The sequence below is a fragment of the Dama dama genome, chromosome 18 (assembly GCF_033118175.1).
Source record: "Dama dama isolate Ldn47 chromosome 18, ASM3311817v1, whole genome shotgun sequence".
In the NCBI taxonomy this organism is placed as follows: Eukaryota; Metazoa; Chordata; class Mammalia; order Artiodactyla; family Cervidae; genus Dama; species Dama dama.
Window position 1 is genome coordinate 91357316 of NC_083698.1, and position 21994 is coordinate 91379309.

Sequence of the window (21994 nt, forward strand, 5' to 3'; positions counted from 1 at the left end):
AGCTCTGCCACCCAATCAGGATGAACGTGGTCCTTGGGGACAATCAGGGCCTCACCGACAACCAGGGGATGGAGGAGGCTGTCAGTTTTCCTTTGATGAAACAGGACAGATCTGAGTATAGAACTGTAGTCCATGGTGGGGCTCACTCTTGGAGTGACTCAGGCAAGACCCTCTCACCAGTACCCTCTGTCCTTATGTTTCCCTGGAAGAGCACCCAGCCTTAAACTCCAGGGCTTACCTAAGAAAGGGTTTTGTTCAGGGTCTGTGCCCATGCCCTGCAGGAAACACACACCCAGCATGCTATCTCCAAGAAGGTCAGGGTGTCCTGGGGGGCCACGTTTTCCCTGGGTTGCTAAGGGCACATAAAGGGCTTGGTAAGAGCCTCGGGATGACCCTGCTATTCACGGATGGAGACTCACAGGGACCTGGCTGCCTAGCTTGCTAGCCCCTCCCTGTCCATGGTCCTCTTACCTGGTAATGTGCCAGGGTGTTGAGTCTCTTCCAGTCGTTCTCGATCTTGGTGGTGATGTCTTCATCCTGCAGGATCATCCTCGCCCCGCTTCCTTGTCTCCACTCTGTAGGGGGAGCAGTTCCATCTCAGACAGGTCCTTGGACCCCTCCCATGGGATCTTGAGGACCCCTGTGCAGGCAAGCGCATGGCACCACCTTAGGGTGCATCCGAAGACGGACAGGTGCTCGCAGACACTCCCAGAGGAGGGGTGCAGAAGTTCTCAGCACAGGGGGACCCTGATTCCCAGGTCTGGTTCTCATCCCAAAAAACTACGTGATAGACACAGGAATAACGTCACCTCCACTGCCCACTTGTTCCTGGTGGGCGGCCACATCGGCAAGAAGTCAATGCTTATTAAGTGAATGAAGAAGGCAGGGGGCTTCCCTGGTGGCTCAATGGTAAAGAATCATCCTGCCAAAGCAGAAGACACGGGTTTGACCCCTGATGTGGGAAGATCTCACCCTGCTGTGGAACAGTTAAGCCCAGTACACCACAACTACTGAGCCTGTGCCCTAGAGTCCAGAAACTACAAATTCTGAGCCCACATGCCACAATAAATTCTAGAGCCTGTGCTCGGCAACAGGAGAAGCCACTGCAATGAGAAACCTCTGCACTGCAACTAGAGAAAGCCCACACAACAATGAAGACCCAGCACAGCCAAAAATAAGTATTAAAAAAAAAGCAAGTGAAACACTTAAGAACATACTAAGCAAATGCAAGGTGGCATCACCGCTGTCCTGTACTCTTTGCTTCACTGTGAGGTCTTGGAGTGAATGAGAACAAGACTGCAAATTCCATCACTGGGCACCCTCTTTCTATTCCAGGGGTGCAACTTGGACCCAAAAGCCAGCAGGTGGGCCAGTCTTGGCAGAAAGATTGAGTAAAAGTACATGGAGGGGCCAGCAAAACCTATCCTCACGCCCAAGAACAGCCACAAAGTCGATGTGGCGAACAGCATCTTAGTGATCTATCCAACACCTAATTTTCTCTGATGCCATAAGTGTACGCTTACCTCCCACCCTATCCTCATGGGTTCCAGACACCTACAACACACGGGTTCGCTGATGGATCCCACATGAGGGAACGGGAGACTGTTTCTCATCCCCCAAACCCTCACCACCACACGTGGTACAAATCACAAGGAGATGGGGACACGCACATTCCTGTCCTGAAAAGTTAGCACATGGAGACCCAGGTGCACGCCAGACACATGCCGTGCACAAACGCATCCACATCCACACACGCACACACGCTCACACGCTCACATGCACACACCAGAAAGGAAAATGGCCTTTTCAATTCAAATACAACATATGTGCCTGCCAGGAAGCCAGCGATCTGGTTTCCAAGCAGCCATGACCCCACTTGGCGCCTCACAGATGCTGAGATTCTGAAACGGGTGAGAGCACTGGGGTTTTGTGGCGTGCGAGTGGGGGCAGGTGTGAGTTACCCATAGTCCTGGTCTAACCTCGCCTTGGACTTTTTACTCTGGCTCTGCAGACACACATTTTGGCTTCCCTCCTCTGTTCCCTCCTATCTAGGCTGAGGGACCATGACTGATTCCTTCCTGCCTTGTGGGCGTGGCCAGTGCTACAGACGAGAATCAGGCCTAGGAAGGGAGCTGCCTGCCTTTAGCAGGAACAGAGATGTTCCTAACAGCCACGTTCGTGCCTCTAGCTCCCGGGCTTGTCTGCTGCCTGATTTAGAGCTTCTTGTAGCAACGGGCTGTCCCAGGAATGAAAACGTGAGGGTGCCATGTGGGTTCACTGGAGCAGACGAGCCTCCAGAGGTCTCTGGGGACCACCTGTCACTTAGTGCTGTTGATGGCATGGCTGGACTTGATCGTGGTGGTGAGGGTCTCGGGGCAGGTGGGGTGGTATATAAAAGGGGAGATGCCCCACCAGGGCACCTGGTCAGCAGCATTTTGTTAGCTTGTTGTCATGTTGTCTGTTGTAGGTTTTTTTGTTTTGAATTTTATGCAGGTAGGTATGGGTGCATGGTTTGTTTTTTAAGTCTTTTTTTTTTTTTTTTTCATTTCTTTTCATTAGTTGGAGGCTAATTACTTTACAATATTGTAGTGGTTTTTGCCATACATTGACATGAATCAGCCATGGATTTACATGTGTTCCCCATCCTGATCCCCCCTCCCGCCTCCCTCCCCGTCCGATCCCTCTGGGTCTTCCCAGTGCACCAGCCCTGTGGGTGCAGGTGTTTTTTACCTGCATGTTTTTTGAGTGGTTGCAGTGGCATGCTGCAGTCCATAGGGTCGCAAAGAGTCAGACAGGACTAAGCGACCGAACTGAACTGAAGACCAGCCTGGGCCAAGGATAAGGCAGGGGCACGCATTGTCCCAGTTGCACAAAGATAATTGGCCCTGAATGATAAAGCCTCATGGGTCTCCCCTCTTGCCTTGTGAATGGTGCCAGGCCATTAAGTCAGAGGAGAACACATGGTGGGGGCCTGGAAGGCAGGCAGTGCTCTGCATGCCCCACATGGGAGCCAGAGGAGGAACAGGGGCCCAGCTCTGGACACTAAGTCTCCTGGCCAGGCCCGAGGGAGGAGGACTGAGCTTCACTGAAGAGGCCGTGAGGCTGGCCAGGATTAAGTGCGGAAGGTACCCACCAAAGGCCAGCGTGCTGGGGTGCACTGGCTCCCTTGCCGATGGCTCTGTAGCACCTCTCAGGGGGATGTGAACAAACCAAGCCACCTGGGGGACTGAGCAGTGACAGCTGGTGACTTAATTCTGGAGCCGGATGCAGAATTCCTCGCTATACAACTGCCCTGGTGTTGCGCAGTGCGCAGCCTGTTTGGCCCTCTGCAGCAGCCCTGGATCTGAATTGTGTCCAGCAATTATGTAAGCAAATCAAAGTCAGTCCGCCTCTCTGCCCTCAACTGGAAAAAATGTAGGGCAGAGTGTGGCCATCCTCCCCCGCCCAGGGCAGCCAAGGGATGATGGCTTGTCCTTGGGAGTACAAAACTGATGCCACCAGATGCCCACCAGCAGGGCTAGCCCAGCACCTGGGACACAGTCAGTACCTGATGAGGATTTATTACATGAATAATACATAAGTGAAAAGAGTGAAATAGATGAATAGATGAAAGAGGAGAAAGAGTAAGTGAGTAACGGTGGCTTATTTTCCAAGCAGTGAAAGGATTTTCTGCCCATGGGTTGCTGCTCCACGGTGGGCAGACAGCAAGCTACAGTACCAGGTCAACTGTGAGCCGAGCTGTTAGAACTTGGGACAAAGGAAGAGCTGACCTCCAGAAGCTCAGCTGGGCACATTCACCGCCAAAGTGAAAGTTCTCTGGAATGATTATCACTCGTTCTTCCAGTTTTACAACTGGGAAATTAAAGAAGCAGGTTGGGAAGGCAGACCTGGAGGTCATAGAAACTTGGAGCTCTGTAGCATGGTGCCTACCATGTGTGTGAACCACTCAAGTGTTGGGAGTGTGGACGGTGATGGCTGGACTGGAACCTGGGCTGTGGCCACACTGGGATGCTGGTGGGTAGCTGCCTCCCCTCTACTCCAGACTCTGAGCTCCAGGAATCCCAGTGGGACCCAGCACTTCCACCTCCACAAAATCAAGTCCATGTGGATGGGGTTACATGCCTTCCACACTGGCTGAGGCTTGTGGTCAGTGATGACATGCAGTGGGGAGGAGGATGGTCACGGGCAGCAGGAAGCCTGCTCATCACTGATGTCAGTGCTTAGTCACACGTTTAGGAGCTGTCAGAAGAGGTGTCCTGTCCGTTGGTCCTGCCAGCCTGGACCCTGCATCTGGTGGGGTGCCAGCGGGCAGCAGGAAGGCAATGACTATTGCCTTTTTGGCAATTATCTCAAAAAGTTAAGAATGTTCCTCCAAATGCCAATATGATTATAGAAATCTGGAGAACACTTAGTCCTGCTTTCAGATCTCTCGAGTGAAGTGTCAGTTGCTCAGTCGTGTCCGACCTCTTTGTGACCCCATGGACTGTAGCCCACCAGGCTTCTCTGTCTGTGGAATTCTCCAGGCAAGAATACTGGAGTGGGTAGCCAGTCCCTTCTCCAGGAGATCCCGACCAAGGGATTGAAGCTAGGTCTCCTGTACTGCAGGCAGACTCTTTACCATTTGAGCCACGAGGGAAGCTCTCTTAGATCTCTCAAGTCTGTTCTTTTATTCTTCTCCTACAGGAAAGATGCTATGTGGTTTTCCCCCCCGAAATATCAGAAAGGTGAAAAAGTGAAAACCTCTGTCCCATCTCCAAACCAATCCTGAAGAATGAACCCCAGAAATATGGGAGCCTGGTGTTGGCAGCTCCATCCCGGGACATGCAGGGAAGAGGAGAGCCCGTGGGTAGCCTGCCCAGCTGACCCGGAATGGAAGAGTGTGGATGCAACATGAGGGCAGGGAGTCCCAGGCACCAAGTGACATAAGTGGGCTAAACCCATCCCTCAAACTCACTCTTCTCTGCCCAGGGTCCTTAAGCTCACCTGTGGCCTGAACACATGTCATTTCCATGTCACTCTTTTCCTTCCTTTCCTGAAACCCCATATCCAAACCAGTTGGGGCCTCTCTTTCCCCAGACTCACCATGGGGTATCTCAAGAAAATCAAACAGGGTAGGCTCCTCTTTCTGGAATGCTCCTGTGCTCCTTCCAGACCTACTCTTGACAGAGGTGGGGGCTGTGGAGCTCACACTGGGACCAGGAACAGCCAAGGTCAAAGATCAAAGCTGCTGGCTTCCCTCTGTCCCAGGAAGAGTCCAGCCCACAAACTGCATGGCTAGCTTCATGAACCCTCATCCCTACCCAGTGGTAGGGAGCCTGAAGGGCGGGCTGGGCCAGTTGAGGGTAAGGCAGACCTGCAGTCTTCAGGTCTGGTGTCCTTGGCAGTGTGGGCGGCTGGTCAGGTCACGAGGCCCCCGAAAAAGGTCATATCTAATTTTGTGCTCTGGGTACTTCTGCATATTCAACATAGGCTTAGTCCTAGTAACAGTAATGGAAATCAACAGAATCCAGGTCTCCTCATCCCAGGTTCAGCATTCTTTCCACCAAATAGGCTCTTTCTGTCTTGCCTATGAAAACAGCACTAAAAATATCTCTCTTTTGTGTCCACACCTTGCTGTGTACCAGGTGACCCCGTTAGAACAGCCGAGGGGCAAAGTGACAGCTGGGCCAATGGCCAGCGTCCTCTGGATGAATGCCCAGCTGCCCACGGGGCACAGTGAGACTGGAAAATGCCTCAAGGCACCAAATGATGTGAGCTCAGTGATGGACCCAGTGAATCCCGAGACAGGGACTCCTCACCATGCCCACACTGGACCAGGTCATCTCCCTGCTCCCCCCGGACTAGGACACAGGAGGCATCTCCTATGGCCACCATGGTGAGAATCCACACCCAGAAAGTGTTAGAGCTGTAGCCTCACTCACTCAAAACTGAGTGCCCACGGTGTGCTTGGCACTGTGCTGGCAGGGCATCACACAGGTAAGCAAGAAAACTTCCTAACACGAAAGCTCTGACCCCTGAAGGCCTCTGTGTAGAAGGCTATGCCGGAAAACAAAGGTCCACAGGACCGGGTGATCAGACCCAGAAGAGGGAGCGGGTAGAGGGGTATTGGGGGCCAGGGAGGTGTTCTGGTCCACAGGTGCCACTTCTATGACATTTCTAGGGATCCATGAGGATGAGTCCTTATGGGAAGGAAGGAAGTTCGGAACTGAGTTAAGAAAGGTCTGGAATACCATTACCTTACTAATATCTTAGCCTGGTGTCTAAGGCATCTAGGGTTGAGCTGGAAAACCAGAGATGGGGGTGGATGAAAGGGGGGGGGGCCCTGCCCAAGAAGGGGAAGACCTGGCCAAAGGCGGGGGTGGGGTGGGGTGGGATGCTCAAGAGATAGGATGTTACCTGGAGGTTCTTGGAGAAGAAGGGGTGGGAGCAGCATGGGTCTGGAGGAATAGTGGGGAGCTGAGGTGTAGAGGAAGGAGGGGTTTATCTGCAGGCCAACCCTGGAGGAAACACTGAAACACTGGCACCCAGTATATAACTGGTCTGGCTCCTGGAAGGTCCCCCACCCACCAGCAGGTATCACTCGGAGAGGGAAACCCCCTGGAAGCATGATCCCCTCACTAGCTCAGGGCCTCATGGCATGCATGCAGACAGGTGCACACACACGCATGCATAGTCACACATATGTACACACGCACGCACATACACACTCACACAGGTACCTCATTTCTCCCCCTAAGGCTCTGCAGCCACCAAACTCTGCCTGCCCCAGCCCCCAGTCCCATCTTTGCATCAGCCTCTCTCCTCAGAGCCATTACAGGAAACTTTAGGAGGGGGGTGAGCTGGAGGGATGAAGGAGGTGCCCAGCAGGCTGGTTAGAACTGGCTGAGTCAACCCTTCTGATCCACAGGGAACCAACTTCAGAACTAGTTGCCTGCACTCCCACCCCAGGCTGCCTTTCTTCCCTGCCGGGTGCTGAGCAGGGTCTCAGCAGGCACACACGCCAGCCTGCCCAGGTTCCTCTCTACCTCCCAAACCAGGGTCCCGAGCAGAAGGCTAGAGGAGGAGACAGAACTCTCCTGCCGCACACCTGTCTGCAGGTGAGCCTCAAGGAGAACACCTGGCAGGGAGCCCGGATGCCCCCGGCACCCAGCCACTCCGAACTGTGCGAGGGAGCAGCTTCGGGGAAGAGGTGGGGGAAAGGCCAGAACAGAATCAGTATCAACGCAAATAGTTGGGAAATTGACTCAGGAATTGGGGAGGGGAGCATCTAAATATGATTTGCTAAAAGAGGAATCATTTTATGGTGAGAGCAAGTTCTAAAATATAAAATAAGTGAACTAGGAAATGTGGTGTTTAAAAGAAGAAATCCCTAAATCGAACAGTGCCGTCTACTGTCAAGCCCTAGGTCCTTGCAAACTGTAAAGTGTTGTGCACCAGCTCGTTGTCACTTTGGGGAAGTCTGGAGAGCTAAGGGAAAAAGCGGGCTGGACTCTGCTTCTCGGTTTAAGAGAGGTGAGCTAGAGCTTAATGGATATTCTTGAAGATGGAATAATATGGAGGCTCTGGTGGTGCTCCACGGTTCTGTGTCAAAAAAGAGTTAAGAGGCAAGGGATGGGCGGCTGGAAGGAGGAAGGTGACACAGGCAGGAAAGGTGACCCAGGTATTCATATGCACATCACCAAGGGAAAAGTGCTGGCTCTGACCTCTTCACAGCTCTGCCTGCAGCCCCCTGCCCTACTCCAGGCTCCAAGCACAAAGGACAGACACATTCACAATCCAATTTGTTATACTTCCACCTTCCAGGGAGAGAAGGAGGTGACATAAAAAAGAAAAAAAAAAATCCCATTATCTTTATCTGTCCTTCCCATCAGGTGCAGCAAAAAATGCAAACTGGGGCGACAGCTGCTGTGAACTCTTTATATTTCACTCAGAAGATAGTGTATCTTTTTGTTGCATACAGGAATTACTTATTTGAAAAAAATATACCCTTTCAGACAGAAGGGGTGGCGGATTTCTGGGGCTATTGATGGGGCATTTGCATTAAACCAGAGGAACTGGGAGGTCATGGCCTGTGGAGGAGCTTGTGTGGGAAGGGAGTGGTTGTTCTCTTCACTTTCTGCTGTGTGACCAGGGCCCAGGCTCTGTGCCTTTCTGAGCTACAGAGTCTCCTCCTGTGCAGTGGAACAGAATGGCATCAATTATGTCCTCTGGGGAATGAACAGAGGAGACAAGAGTCCCTTGGCTCAGAAAGAGCAGTGTCCAGCCTCCTGCTACTGTGTGAAGAAGTGAGGAATTCCTAGCCGTGTGGCTCCCTCTGTTCCAGGCATTTCCCCAGGGTAGGCTCTTAGGGTACATTGGTTGAGGAGTTTGGGGGTGTAACAGGGTTGTGATTTGTTTAGTCGCTCAGTTGTGTCTGACTCTGTGACCCCATGGATGGTAGCTCACCAGGATCCTCTGTCCATGGGATTTCCCAGCAAGAATACTGGAGCAGGTTGCCATGACCCTCTCCAGGAGATCTCCCCGACCCAGGGATCCTACATTGGCAGGCAGATTCTTTATCACTGAGCCACCACTTAAGTCTGGTATAAGAGAGTACCTATAACCAATACCTGTGGGTGGAAAGGGGCATCAACTTGACAAGGATGGCCTCACATATAACAAAGCAGGGAGCCCTAGCACTGTGCTTTCAAAGCTCCCAAGGCCCACTTGCCCCAGCATAGTCCTTAACTTCTGCCCTGGGATATCTTCCCTTCCCTAGATTCTAAGAGACTGAAAGAAAGCAGGTTCTGTGTCCTTTGCTTTGATTCTTACAATGGTTAGTTCTATCATATGTCAACTTGTCTGGGCCACAGTACCCACCCAGATAACTGGTCAAAAACTATTCTGGATGTTTCTGTGAGGGTGTTTTTGGATGACATTAATATTTAAATTGGTTGGCTTTGAGTAAAGCAAATTGCCCTCCATAATGTAGGTGGACCTCTTCTAATTAGGTGAAGGGCTGAGTAGAAGAAAAGACTGACCTCCCCTGAGCAGGAGGGAATTCTGCAGCAGATGCCTTTGGACTTGAACTGTAACATGGCTCCTCTCTGGGTCTCCAGCCTGCTGGCCTTCCCCATATATTTTGGACTTACCAGCCTTCACGCTAGACACTGAATGTTTGTATCCCCCCAGAATTCATAGGTTGACTCCTAACCCTCAATGAGATCGCATTTAGAGTGGGGCCTTTGGAGGGTGCCTGAGGTCATAAGGGTGGAGCCCTCATGAATGGGATTAGTGCCCTTGTAAAGAGGATCCCAGAATGCTCCCTGGAGAAGAAAATGGCAACCCACTCCAGTACTCTTGCCTGGAAAATCCCATGAACAGAGGAGCCTGGTGGGCTACAGTTCACGGGGCTACAAAGAGTTGGACATGATTGAGCAACTGAACACATGTTTTCTTGCCTACTTTCTGTCACATATAGTCCCAATAAGAGGATGGCCATCTATGAACCAGGAAGTGGGTTCTCACTGGACACTAAATCTTATGACCCCTTGATCTTGGACTTCTCAGCTGCCAGAATTGTGATAAATTATTTTCTGTTGTTTATAAGCCAAGCAGGCTATGGTATTCCATTATGGCAGCCCAAACAGATTCCTCCTTGTCCTTTATTAATGAAATCCTCCATAACTGCAGGAACCAATTCCTTCAAATAAGCTTTCTCTATATAAACATATCCCATCCCATTGGTTCTGTTTTTCTGGAGAATGCTGGCTAATACAGTTCCCCATCTTGGCTCCTCAATGCCTGGAGAAGCTGGTGGAATGGGCAGGGTAGGAGAGCTTCAGTCCCAGGAACAATGAACAGAAGCATTGGAAATGGGGGACTAGGCCAAGCCAGGCACCACAGTGATGATGAAAGGCAGGGGGAAGGGGTTGGGGCTGGATGTACTTAGGGTAATTACAGAGGTGGTTTAAAATGTCTTTGCTTCCTTCTAAGCTGGCCTGGGACAGATGTCCATGCCTTGCCAGGAGGGGGAAGGCAGTCTTTGCCCAATGCCCTCAGCTATGGAAAGAGGTGGCATGGAGGGAAATGAAGTGGAGGGGTATGCTCGGCTGTCTGGCCTCCAATGCATGTGGCGCACAGTCTACTCTATGCCTACATGCTCTGTGTCCCTTTGTTGCTGTTGTTTTTAGTTGTCCAGTTGTGTCCAACTCTTTGTGACCCCATGGATTGGGATTTTCCAGGCAAGAATACTGGAAAGGGTTGCCATTTCCTTTTTCCAGGGGATCTTCCCAACCCAGGGATTGCACTCACGTCTCCTGTCTGCATCTCCTGCATAGCAGGCAGATTCTTTACTGCTGAGCCACTGGGGAAGCCCATGTGTCCCTTTGGCACAGATGAAGTTTTGCTAACAGTCTCACCTTATATTTGTAAACTGCTTTCAGGCTTTCAAAGCACTTTCACCTACACAGTGGGAAAAACTTGCCTTGCCTCTCTCTCCCCATGGGGGCCATGCAACTGAGTGGAAGCAAATCTTGTGGAAGAAGCATTTGGGTTTCTGAGGAGGTCCTATTTTCTTTGTTATGGAATCTGGCTTTGGTAGAAAGAAGACCAGAGTTGTGGGGATGGCTCCAGACCCTGCACTTAATAGAAAAGAAGGAAATTCCTCAGAAGAGCATCCATCATGGGAGGCCTTTGTAAGAAGTTCAATATGACACCACTTCCCCAGGAGGAGGAGGCCCCAGATGCTCAAACTGTCTCCTTCCTTTGGTTTCTCCCCTTTACCCTGACTGCTGTGAGGCCTCGTCCGTCCAGTGATGCTGCATCTTCCCCAGCAGCTCCTGTGATGAGAAAGATGGCTCCTTTGCCCTCTTGGGACCCAGTGAGCACCATACCCCTAGTCTGAACAGCCTCTAGCTTGAGAGAGTAGCAACTCTTGGGTGGGCCCTGTTTGCTGCACAGCCCTCAGACTTCCTTCACTCATAGTGGATGGCAGGAAGTGGACAACAGGAGGTGGATGGCAGGAAGTGGATAGCAGGAAGTAGATAGCAGGAAGTGGATGGCAGGAAGTGGCCATGGCTGCTTTGGATACTGCTGCCTCCACTCCAAAGTCATTATATCCTTTAATTAACAATCTGCTTTGCTAGACTTGCACCCAACAAGTGTTCTAAAGTTAAAGCAGCCCTTCCCCCTCCTAAGCTCTGGGTGTGTGGCTTCCAGGTGGGGACGGTTGATCCTGAGCAATATCTACCTACCAGCCATGACATGGTCTCTCTCCCCCATGGGAGGTCAGCCCATTCCCAAGCACCAGAAGTACATGGTTCTATACGCACCCACCCACTGAGCTCTTGCCATATTCTAAACTAAGGCACAAGCTTTTGAAACTCACCTTCCAGCATGAAGATAAAGGTTCTTGTAATAGTTCCTCCTCTTGGTCCTGCTAGGCCAGGGCTCTCCTGGCCTAGCATATTGTAGATAAGGACTTTGACAAGCCATGGCTCTCACAGATGAATAAAAGGCATGGTAAATACTACCTGGTGACCCTAGTGAACTCAATTCTCCCTGGCAGACCTATTGATCAGCCCACTTAATTGCTTGGGGGTAGGGACATGGGGGTCTTCCTTCCCTGGCACTATCTTCTCTCCCACTGGTTCTATAACTGAGCCGTTGACTCCATCAGTCTGTGAGATCTTCCTGGCAGCAGATTCCACCCCCCACCACAGACACAAATGGCCACTCCAACTCTAGGGACCAGCGCTGGGGACACACTTTCCTGGTACCCTATACTCTGAAGATCTCACAGATGCTTCCTCCTTGTCCCAGAAACAACATACACAGAGACAGTTCCAAAGGGAAGGGAAGAATGTGCTCGGTCAGTCTCTTCTCTCTGGGCTGCCAAGCTTCGGGCACAGGGCCAAACACATCCTGCCAAGAGCCAACCAAGAGGAGAGGTGGAGGGGGGAAGGGAAGCAGTAAGAATTGAGGTGAGTGAACTTCCTGATCCTGAGTCTTTAGGCATCAGAATTTGGGGAGTGGGGTGGATGGCAAGGCAGTGGGAGGGCATGAAAATTCCCCGTGGATTTTAGAAATAGCACAGATGCCCATCTGCCTTGGGTGGCTTAGCTGAAGCCAGCTTAGAGGCCAGATGGATGCATTAGGGGCCTCTGGAGGTCTTCTTCCTTCTATGTTGCCATGAATTTCCAGACTCAACCATGTACACACATAGACACCTTTCCCTCCATGCCCAGGATCAACAAACAGACACATACCATTTCCTCACCAGTATTATCTTCATAATCAGTAATATTAGTGGCCAATACTTCCTGGGAGGTACTATGGACCAGGCAGTGCATTAAAAGCTTCTATATGTATTTTCTCCTTTCATTCTTACAGTGAGGCAGGCACTAGTATTTATCTCCATTTTATAGGCAAGGAAACTAAGGGACAGAAAGGTTAAGTAACTAGACCAAGGTTACACAGAACTCAATGGAACCAGGATCCAAACTCAGGCAGGTGTGATGCTGATCCATGATGCCAAACTGCCTCTCTTCAGCCCTGGCCTCTTTGGAGCCTGGGGCTCCCCACTAGGATTTCCCCAGGTCGCTGAGTGTCTTATTAAACACTCAGGCAAGCTGTAACTGGATCTAAGTTCAGCTGGCCCTAAGTGGCAAGCCCTTGTTTATATAGGCTATGCGATCTATTCATGGAACATTCAAATAAAATGTCACCCTGCTCCACGGTAGGCTGTCATATCTCATTTTTCTCTATCCTTCCTCCATCACTGACCCAGATCCCTCCTGTTTTTGGTAGTCAGCAAAAATTAGAGGCACAGCACAGAGGCAAAGGGAAAGGCCTGGGGGCACAGAGAAGGTGGTGGCAAGACCTTGGGCCACGCAGATTCAGGCTAAATCTTTGCTGCAGACATGACACCTCCACTGCCACCCCTCTGCTGCTCGAAAGACCCAAGAGGCAGTCAGATCGCCAGCAGACTGTGGTCCCCTCTCTGCTTATTTCTCACTAAGTGGCCATGAAGAGGCAGCCCCTGGGCTCCCGGGGGCCGTGCATACCTGCTCCGTGCACCCTGACTCCACTGGTGGGTAGGAGGGGCTTCTGACCAGTCACAGTACAGCCTCCTGGGTGGGCTGCTTACTCACCTAGGTCCATGTCTGCAGCTTTGGGCCGGTGGGAGCAGGGTACGTTCTTGAAGATGGCGTCCAGAATCTTCTCCTTGACCTGAGTAATGGTGTCGCAGTTGAGGATCTTCACTGGGACCTCGGGACTGTTGGCGTTGTCGGGGTTGACACAGCTTAGGACCTGGTGGGGTGGGGAGAGGAGGTGCGTGGGGAGGGCAGCATGGAGGGCCCCGGGATCGCCAGCAGCAGCCTGAGGTCCTCCCCAGAAGGGCTCCCATCTCTGCGGGCTGGACTGGAGTAGGGTAGGGTGACCCCAGCTAAGCCCTCCTCCCTTCCCATCCCCGCGAGCAACAGGAAGGTACCATGGCCTCTGTGTCACTGCAAGAGTAGGAGCTGTGTGTTTGATTCCTCATCACAACAGACTCCATTAAAACCCTGATTTATCAAAGGGAGCGATGTCTGAGCAGGAGGAGGCAGCGAGGGGCAATGTGTCTGAGAACGGACACTATTGCATGCCCCACTGTCTCACACACATGCACTAGGCACCATCTCCATGTACACCCAGACCCTCACCCACCTCTGAGACCCCTGCCCCATCCCCCTGTGTCAGTCTGTCTTTCTGGTCACTCCGTCTCTCACACTTTAATGGGAAGCTGGCTCCTTTCTCCAAAGATTTCATATGCTTGGATTTTTGTGTGGGTTCCAGGCTGATTGGAGGTTGGAGAATCTGTAAGAAGCTTAATGTGATCTTTAAAAAATAAAAAGATGCCCTCTAAAAATTGTAGGTTCAGGCCACCTGCAAGCCCATCCTGGCCCCAAACCTGAAAGCTGGAGTTGGGGGCGGAGGCCACTCTGGCTCAGGACCTCAAGTTCTCTTTTTGGAACTAGTCGGGTAAGTCAAGACTCTGTCTAAATCACCAAGCTATACTTTTTCTTTTAAAATGTTCTGGACCGTTTCTAACAGCTTTGCATCTCTTGCTGTTCTCAGCGTGGGTTCTCTCTACATGGTGAGACTGTGGAATCCTTGGTGGTGGGTGGGTGGGGGGACCAGAGCTGGTCGGGCTGGGTGCTGTGGGTCACAGATGCTGTCAAGTTGCCATTCTGGGCTCCCGCACCCTCTGCCTGACCCTGCGCCCTGCGCCCTCTCTGCGTTTCCTCCTCAGAACTTTCACTGCATCACCACCCCCCACCCCACAACCATTTCCCAACTGCATGTCTGGTTCGCAGATTCAGACAACGGCCTTCCTCCCCCCACCCCCTCCTGCTCCATGTGGCGGCAATCAGAGCCCTGGCCCCCGGACGCCTGCGTTTCATTAGCGACCAGACTGCTGTGAGCTCAAACCAGAACATGCTTATTCCATTAAGAAGAAGAAAACCTCCTAAATCTATAAAACCAAACTCTCACCCTCAAAATATCTTAAATTGAAAACAACAGTGGAAGGAACTCGGGACCATGCACCCCCAACTCCTTGCACTCTCCAAACCACTCCCTTCCAAGAGCCTTCTGGGCCCCCCTCCGGGCCTCCTCAGTGGTCAAGCACAGCCTGGCCATCTGTGCTGCTCTGTGCTGCCCTGGGCTCGTATGCTTTGGGCCACTTGGGAGGGGGGAAGTTGATCTCCCCAGGCAACATCACAGCTTTATCCGGGCTGCGAGATCACGAGGCAGAGGCTGCCACCTGAGTTTGCCTCCCCTCCCGCCCCCATCTCAACATTTCTGCTTGCCCCTCGAATTCATGGTGGCCCCACGGAAACAGCTTTGTGGAGTGCTTCAGGGCATCTGGAGAGGCAGTAGTGGTCCCATCAAGGGACAGAGTTCCCAGTCATAGGCTAAGCCCCAGCTCCCCCAGAAGTTCCCTTCCCCATGCCCATGCCTCTGGGCTATTTCAGAGCAAACTGCCTGGGGTTTGTTCTACTAGGTCATTGCTTCTCAAACATTCCTGTGACTAGGATCACTAAAATGGTTATAAAGTGTTAGTTGCTCAGTCGTATCTGACTCTTTACGACCCCATGGGCTGTAGCCCACCAGGCTCTTCTGCCCATGGAATTCTCCACGCCAGAATACTGGAGTGGGTAGCTGTTTCTTTCTCCAGGAGATCTTCCTGACCCGGGGATCAAACCCAGGTCTCCTGCATTGCAGGCAGATTCTTTACCATCTGACCCACCTGGGAAGCCCACATTACTAAAGGGTTCTGTTAAAATGCAGATTCTGACTTGGGAGGTGGAGGACTGGGCCTAAGACTCTGCTTTCAGGCAGGCTCCCAGGTGAGCACCCAGTACTCTAGCAGGCTCCCAGCTAGGCCCTTGGGCACTCCCAGCAGCAGGGTCCTAGGCATGCTAGTCTAAGTTCAATCTAATTCATCACTCAGCACTGACTGTCAAGTGACGCCTGCCAGAGCCTCTCGGCACCTGTTTCACTCCCGCCCAGCACGAGATTACCACCAGTTGGCCCACAGTGCCCTGGGCTCCTCCAGCCATGCTGAATTCTAGGATGTCCTGGACTTTATTTGACCCCTTCATCTCAATTCTCAGGTCAGCCCTGTCCGCTGCTCTCACACTTTCTTCCTGACCCCTCCTCACCAATGACCAGGCTGCTCCCCCTTCCACAGGAGGGGGTTTCCTCTCACAGGCCTGAGGGTGGCTATTAAATGTCCCAGCAGCCATTTTTTCCCTCTGGGCAAGGCAGTGGTAATTTCCTTCCCCTTCTCTCACGGTGCCTCTTCCCCAAGTATTTCTACCTCAGCGGATGCGCTTCCCTGACCCACTCCAATTTCCTCACAATCTCTTGAAGTCAAGTCATCTGCAACCAAGCTGGTTGTGCTAACAATAGTTTGGCCTCTGGTATAAAGGATGCTGCAATTTGGGGACACAGTGTTATTGCAACTCATTGTGTTGGCTTCAATATTGGGGAACTGCTGATGAGATGGGAAAGAAAGGCAGCTGAGAGGGAGAGACCAGGCAGGAGACATTTCAACAGGAGTTTTTTTAGCTCATTAAGAAATCTATTCACATCTCTCTTTTTGGAAGTTTTTTTTTTTCTCTTTTCCCTTTCTCATATTAATCAGAGACTCTAACTCTCCCCTGGAGCCCACCACGACAGCAAGGAAGCTGGGCCCTCACTCAGACATGGCTGCCTCGAAGCCTTGTCAACTGAGCTAATCCTGGCAGATTCATTGAGATGCCTGTTGGGATCCCCAGGGCCCTCTGAGGATGGAGTGGAACAGGTGCATCATGGTTGCAACACTTCCAGCCAGCAGGACCAGCTGCGTTCAGAATGGCCGAGAGATCTCCCCAGCTGGCCTCGGGGTCTGGGATTCATCCTTGGCTCAGGGCTTCTGCCCAGTTCTGCCTTGCCTCAGGCTGTTGTGTATCTCACCTCCTGATAAGTGCATTTTAAACTCATCTATTCTCTGTCCTTCTTTATGGTCCAACTGGACCATAAAGAAGACTGAGTGCTAAAGAATTGATGTTTTCAAATTGTGGTGCTGGAGAAGACTCTTGAGAATCCCTTGGACAGTTAGGAGATAAAACCAGTCAATCCTAAAGGAAATCAACCCTGAATACTCATTGGGAGAACTGATTCTGAAGCTCCAAAACTTTGGCCACCTGAAGAGAAGAACTGACTCATTGGAAAAGACCCTGATGCTGGGAAAGATTGAGGGCAGAGGAAAAGGGAACGACAGAGGATAAGATGGTTGGATGGCATCACTGATTCAATAGACATGAATTTGAGCAAACTCTGGGATATAGTGAAAGGCAGGGAAGCCTGGCGTATTGCAGTCCATGGGGTCACAAAGAATTGGACACAACTTAGTGACTGAACAACATTCTCTGTCCATTTCTGTCTCTTCCATCTCCATTCTTGTGCTGCCTCCATGTATCACCCTCCACGGCTATCTTTTATCTCATTTTCTCACTCCGGGCTTCCCTTGTGGTGGATCTCATCCACCTGTAATGCGGGAGATCTGGGTTTGATCCCTGGGTTGGGAAGATCCCCCGGAGAAGGTAAAGGCTAGCCACTCCAGTATTCTGGCCTGGAGAATTCCAAGGACTGTATAGTTCATGGGGTCGCAAAGAGTCAGATGTGACTGAGCTACTTTCACTCACTTCTTCTACCTTCTTTCCTCTTTCCTGGAGAAGGCCTGGTGGGAGATCAGAGCTCTCTCCCAGAAAAGTCCAAGAGTCAGCTCCCTGGCCTGGAAAGCCAGGCCTGGGCACCAGCAGACAGTCATGGGGGAAAGAGGAGCAGGACTCACATGCGCCAGCAGTGGGGAACCTTGACCCTGGGCTCAGGTCTTTTGTACACCTGATCACACTCCATCTTCTGGACAGCTCTGGGAGGTAAATAGTGCCATTATCCCTGTTTTATTATTAGGAAATGGCAACCCACTCCAGTACTCTTGCCTAGAAAATCCCATGGATGGAGGAGCCTGGTGGGCTACAGTCTATGGGGTCACAAAGGGTTGAACACGACTGAGTGACTTAACTTTTCACTTATTTTTTCAGCTAAAAACCCCAAACTCAGTGATTTTTTTTTTTTAAGAGTCATGACCCAAATCCTCCAGCTGGTCAGAAGGAATCAGGGCTCCAATCCAGGTCTGCCTGGTTCCAAACCACGTGCTCCTAAGTGCTGAGCTTTGTGGGGACAACTGTTTCTAGCAGGAAAGGGAGTGTAAGCTTGACTGAGGGTTGGTACAGGTATCCATCTGTTCCCTGGACACATACCTTAAACCGACAGACCAGCCTAGCATCCCATCCTATAGCCTGAGTCATGCAAGTGTGGGCTTCGGGACCATGAGCAACTATTTCTGGCTTCTCCTCCTTCATCATCAACCTGCTACCTGTTTGGAACTGATCTGCAAAGTGTGGGTTCTCCACTGGGAGAAACTGTTGAGAAAGCATCATTCCTTGGGCTCACACTCAGCCAGCTCTTAGCAAGGGATTACCCCCTCACAATCCAGGGTACCAGCCTGGAAGTATGTTGGTCTCTGGCTGTTGCCCAGATACGTTCGGAGCCACTGGTCCCCTGGTGTGGTGGGATGAGGAAGTCGGGGTGGTGCCATGCACAGGGGGAAGGCCAGGCTGGCCCTGTGCAGTGGGGACCGGGAGGTGGCTTGTCAGCATTCCCAGCATCCCCTGGGCCAGGCAGGGGCTGCACAGGACCAGGGCAGGATCAGAGTCACAAAGAGGAGCCGGGAGGCTGGCTTACCAGGGTCTTGTAGTCAATCTGCTGGCGGATGAGCTTGTCCTCACTCAGAGAGTAGCGAGCTTCGCCCGTGATGGCATCGATGGGCCCCTTCTCCATCTGCTGCTTGATGGCACAGAACAGCGAGAAGAGGGGCTCCCCGGCACACTCCTGTACATGGAGGAGAGCCATGCTGGGAGGACCCCAGATGTGCAGAGCCTGGCCTCCCATGGTCTCTGTCTCTCCAGGGGGCTGCTTCCCACTTCTCTGTCTTCTCTCCTGCTCCCCCTCTTGCTCTTTCCCACTTCTGTTCTAGAGCCCTGTCTTCATGTTTCTGGCCCCTCACCCCTGTCTGTCCCTCTCCCAGTTCCCCCCTGCACCCTGCTTTCTCTGCTACCCCATCAAGGGACAGAGGTCAGTCCTCAGTGGCGTGAATTCCTTACAAGTCAGTAATTGGAGGCCAAGCAGCTCTTCTGCCTCCCAGTCACATCTGCAGCTTAACTGCCCCCACACATGCTTCAATACCTGCCCAGAGCCCTCATCAGCATCAGTAAGCCTGAAGCTGGGGCCAGGGCAGGAGGAGAGCAAGAGGAAAAGAAGGGTGAACTGTCTTCAGCTTGCAATGGGAATGCAAGGGTATTCTTAGAGCTCATCTCCCCTTACCTGGGAGAAAGTGGGGACCGTGCCTCTCAAGCCAGGCCTGACTGTGGGGCTCTGCCTCCTGAGATGGTCAGGAGCCTGTTCCCTCCATGACTATGATGAGGGAAATGCCATTTCTTATTGGGATTCTAGGAGCAAGGTCCTGGTATCTGTGAACTTGGGAGCTTGCAGGTTGGTGCCCAGGCTGGTGGGGAAGCTGAGGCAGGCCCAGAGATTCCCTCCCGCATCCAGTCATACCTTGAGGAACTTGTAGAGCAGGAAAGTGAACCAGTTGGTCAACATCTTCTCAGCCACCGATTCAGTCCTGGCAGCAGTCACAGAGGGACCCAACAGAGCAAGACAGAGACAGAGGCAGCTGGTCAGACCTCAAGGGCAGGAGGGCAGGACGAATCTACTTGGATCTTGCTGCTTAAGGTTTTGAGAAATCTTAAGACCATAAGGGATATCTGGAAGCTCCAATACTTTGGCCGCCTGATGCAAAGAGCCGACTCATTGGAAAAGACTCTGATGCTCGGAGTGATTGAAAGCAGGAGGTGAAGGGGGGCGATGGGATGAGTTGGTTGGATGGCGTCATCAACTCAGTGAACATGAGTATGAGCAAATTCCTGGAGATAGTGAAGGACAGGGAAGCCTGGTGTACTACAGTCCATATTATGGCAAAGTTGGACATGACTGAGCAACTGAACAACAAGAAGGGATACCTGAGTTCCATGGACTCCTAGACACATCATAATGATTAAGGTAATTAATAAGATAAGCTTTGCCTACCAAGCTGGGAGATAACTTTCTGGGTGTAGGCTCCTCAGCGAGTTTCTGTGAGAACATGCTAGAGCATCATTTCCAACTGTCCAAGAGCACTTTCTGTGTTGTCCAACCTGGTAGCCACCAGCCATAGAGGACGTGATATGGGGAGAGGCGGAATTTTAAATTTTATTTACTTTAACTTAGATTTAAATAGTCACATATCGCTCATAGCTATCACACTGACAATCATCTTAGAGAACTTTATAAGATAGGTGTGTTCCTTAGAGTAAGAAAAGAAAAAAGAACCCTTGAGATACTCATTTGGCTGGGGATGGAAAAGAAAGTGACAGGGCACATGGGTCATGTAAAAAGGCCAGATAGACTAGATTGAGACCATTCGCTAAGCTAAAGGCCCCCAGAATAGGTAGTAACAGGGGGCTGGAATTTTAGCTCATTCCAATAGATATCCAAATTATCCTATTTAAAAAGCTTCCATGTACTTTGGAACTTCTCCTGGGAGCCTTTCTAGAATTTTATTTGCAATGATAGCGATTTCATTCTTGAGTCTAATTTGCATCTTTTATGCTACTACTCAAACCCATTTTTAAAATTTTTTTTTTTTACTTTGGGAAGTGAGAACATCACAGCAGCATGACCAACTAAAGGACACTTTCGGTTGCATTCACTTAAAAGAAAAACTACATTCAAACTTGCAGTAAGAGTGCGGCCAGTTCCAGAGAGAAAGCGATCCATCAGGTATGTCTGGATAGAGTTGAAAGTGGCAGTTGCCAGAATATACTAACATCTCAGCTCTCAAGGTGGTTGGGCAGCTGCCAGCACTAAATGAAGCTGAGAAGAAGGAAAACTGTTGAAACGAGGAGGGCAGCCAAGGACAAGAAGAAGAAAAGGAGATGCAGGAAAGCAGGAGGGAGAGAGGGCATCTGGGAGAGAGCCAGTGGAAGACTAGAGCAGGAGACACATGGATCCAGAGCCAGACCTCATCGGCAAGTTGTTGGTGGGAGTTCTGGCGGGCGGTGGCAACCCTAGAATTATGCCGGTGGGTGGCTGCATGGTGAAACTAAAACAAAAAGCAAAATGATCTACCTTGCTGCTTCTAAAGCTGTATGATTGCGCCTATATGGAGCAAATTTTTGGAGCTGTGCCTGGCAAATGCCCACTGCACCAGGAAAAAGCCAGAAGTAAACACTTCACAAAGCCAAGACTATCCACTGGACTGAGCGGGAACCCGCTCAGAGATCAAGGATGGAAGGCACGGGCCAGGCAGAGGCAGGTGATAAGTGGGGTGGTCCAGGCAGAGGGCTGAACGTCATAGCTTCATGTGGGGGTTGGGGCAGGTTTCAACTTCATCTATGCAAAGGCTAAAAGCGATGGAATAATAGCCTGGAGGAGAAATGGTCTTCAAGTGCATGGACAATTTGAATGGAAGCCCCTGGTGCTTCAGTGGCAAAGAATCTGCCTGCCAATACAGGAGACACGGGGTCGATCCCTGGATCAGGAAGATCCCTTGGAGAAATAAAGGCAACCCACTCCAATATTCTTGCCTGGGAAATTTCATGGACAGAGGAGCCTGGTGGGCTACAGTCCATGGGGTCACAAAAGAGTTGGATACCACTTAGTGACTGAATAACAACAGACAGAGGCAGAGGGTCTCTGTTTCCTACAAGGCAAAGCCACAGCATATGGTTATGTCTGCACACACGACCATGCAGATTCTAAACAGTGCCAAGGATGCGGCAAACCACGGTTTCAAGAGGTGGACCTGGAACCGGCAGAACCCACAGCAGATGCCAGGAAATACCTGCTGTGTTGTATCAGGCAAGTCACCACTAAAGACCTTGAACTCAACAGTGGACTGGATCAGTGCTTCTTGAACTTTAATACACATTCAGATCCCCCAGGTTCCTCACTAAAATGCTGATTCTGATCCGGTAGGTGTGGGTGACCTGAGGGCCTGCATTTCCACCAAGCTCTGGGTCAAGCTTCTGTTGCTGGTCCTGGAAAGCAGTGAGAATTACAAGGGGCTGAAGTCTGCCATCTTGAAATGGTGAGGTGGGAGCCCAGAGAGGCCCTGGGGTAGCTCTCCTAATTCAAGTTCAGTCATGGAAAAGGTGAGGGGATGGAAAAATGACCTCTGAACAATCCATAAGAGAAAAATTCTGGTAGAGAGGCTCCATCAGGGGAGTGTAAGGGCAGAGGGAGGAGAATGGAAAGTCAAGAGAGGGGCAGAAGAAAAACTGTGGGGCAAGAAGATGAGCTTGGGTAAGTCACAGGCAAC

The 21994-nt window shown here is 51.2% G+C and overlaps 1 protein-coding gene across 1 annotated transcript in view; it reads right to left on the minus strand.

Annotated features, from left to right (window-relative positions):
• PLXNA4 (plexin A4) overlaps nt 1-21994 on the minus strand; it is a 472117-nt gene that overhangs the window by 23147 nt on the left and 426976 nt on the right. The window contains exons 23-26 of the mRNA XM_061165826.1: nt 19192-19258; nt 18319-18465; nt 13134-13293; nt 472-575 (exon numbers count right to left, since the gene is read on the minus strand). Coding sequence (XP_061021809.1) covers nt 472-575; nt 13134-13293; nt 18319-18465; nt 19192-19258 — 478 coding nt within the window. The remainder of the gene's footprint in view (nt 1-471; nt 576-13133; nt 13294-18318; nt 18466-19191; nt 19259-21994) is intronic.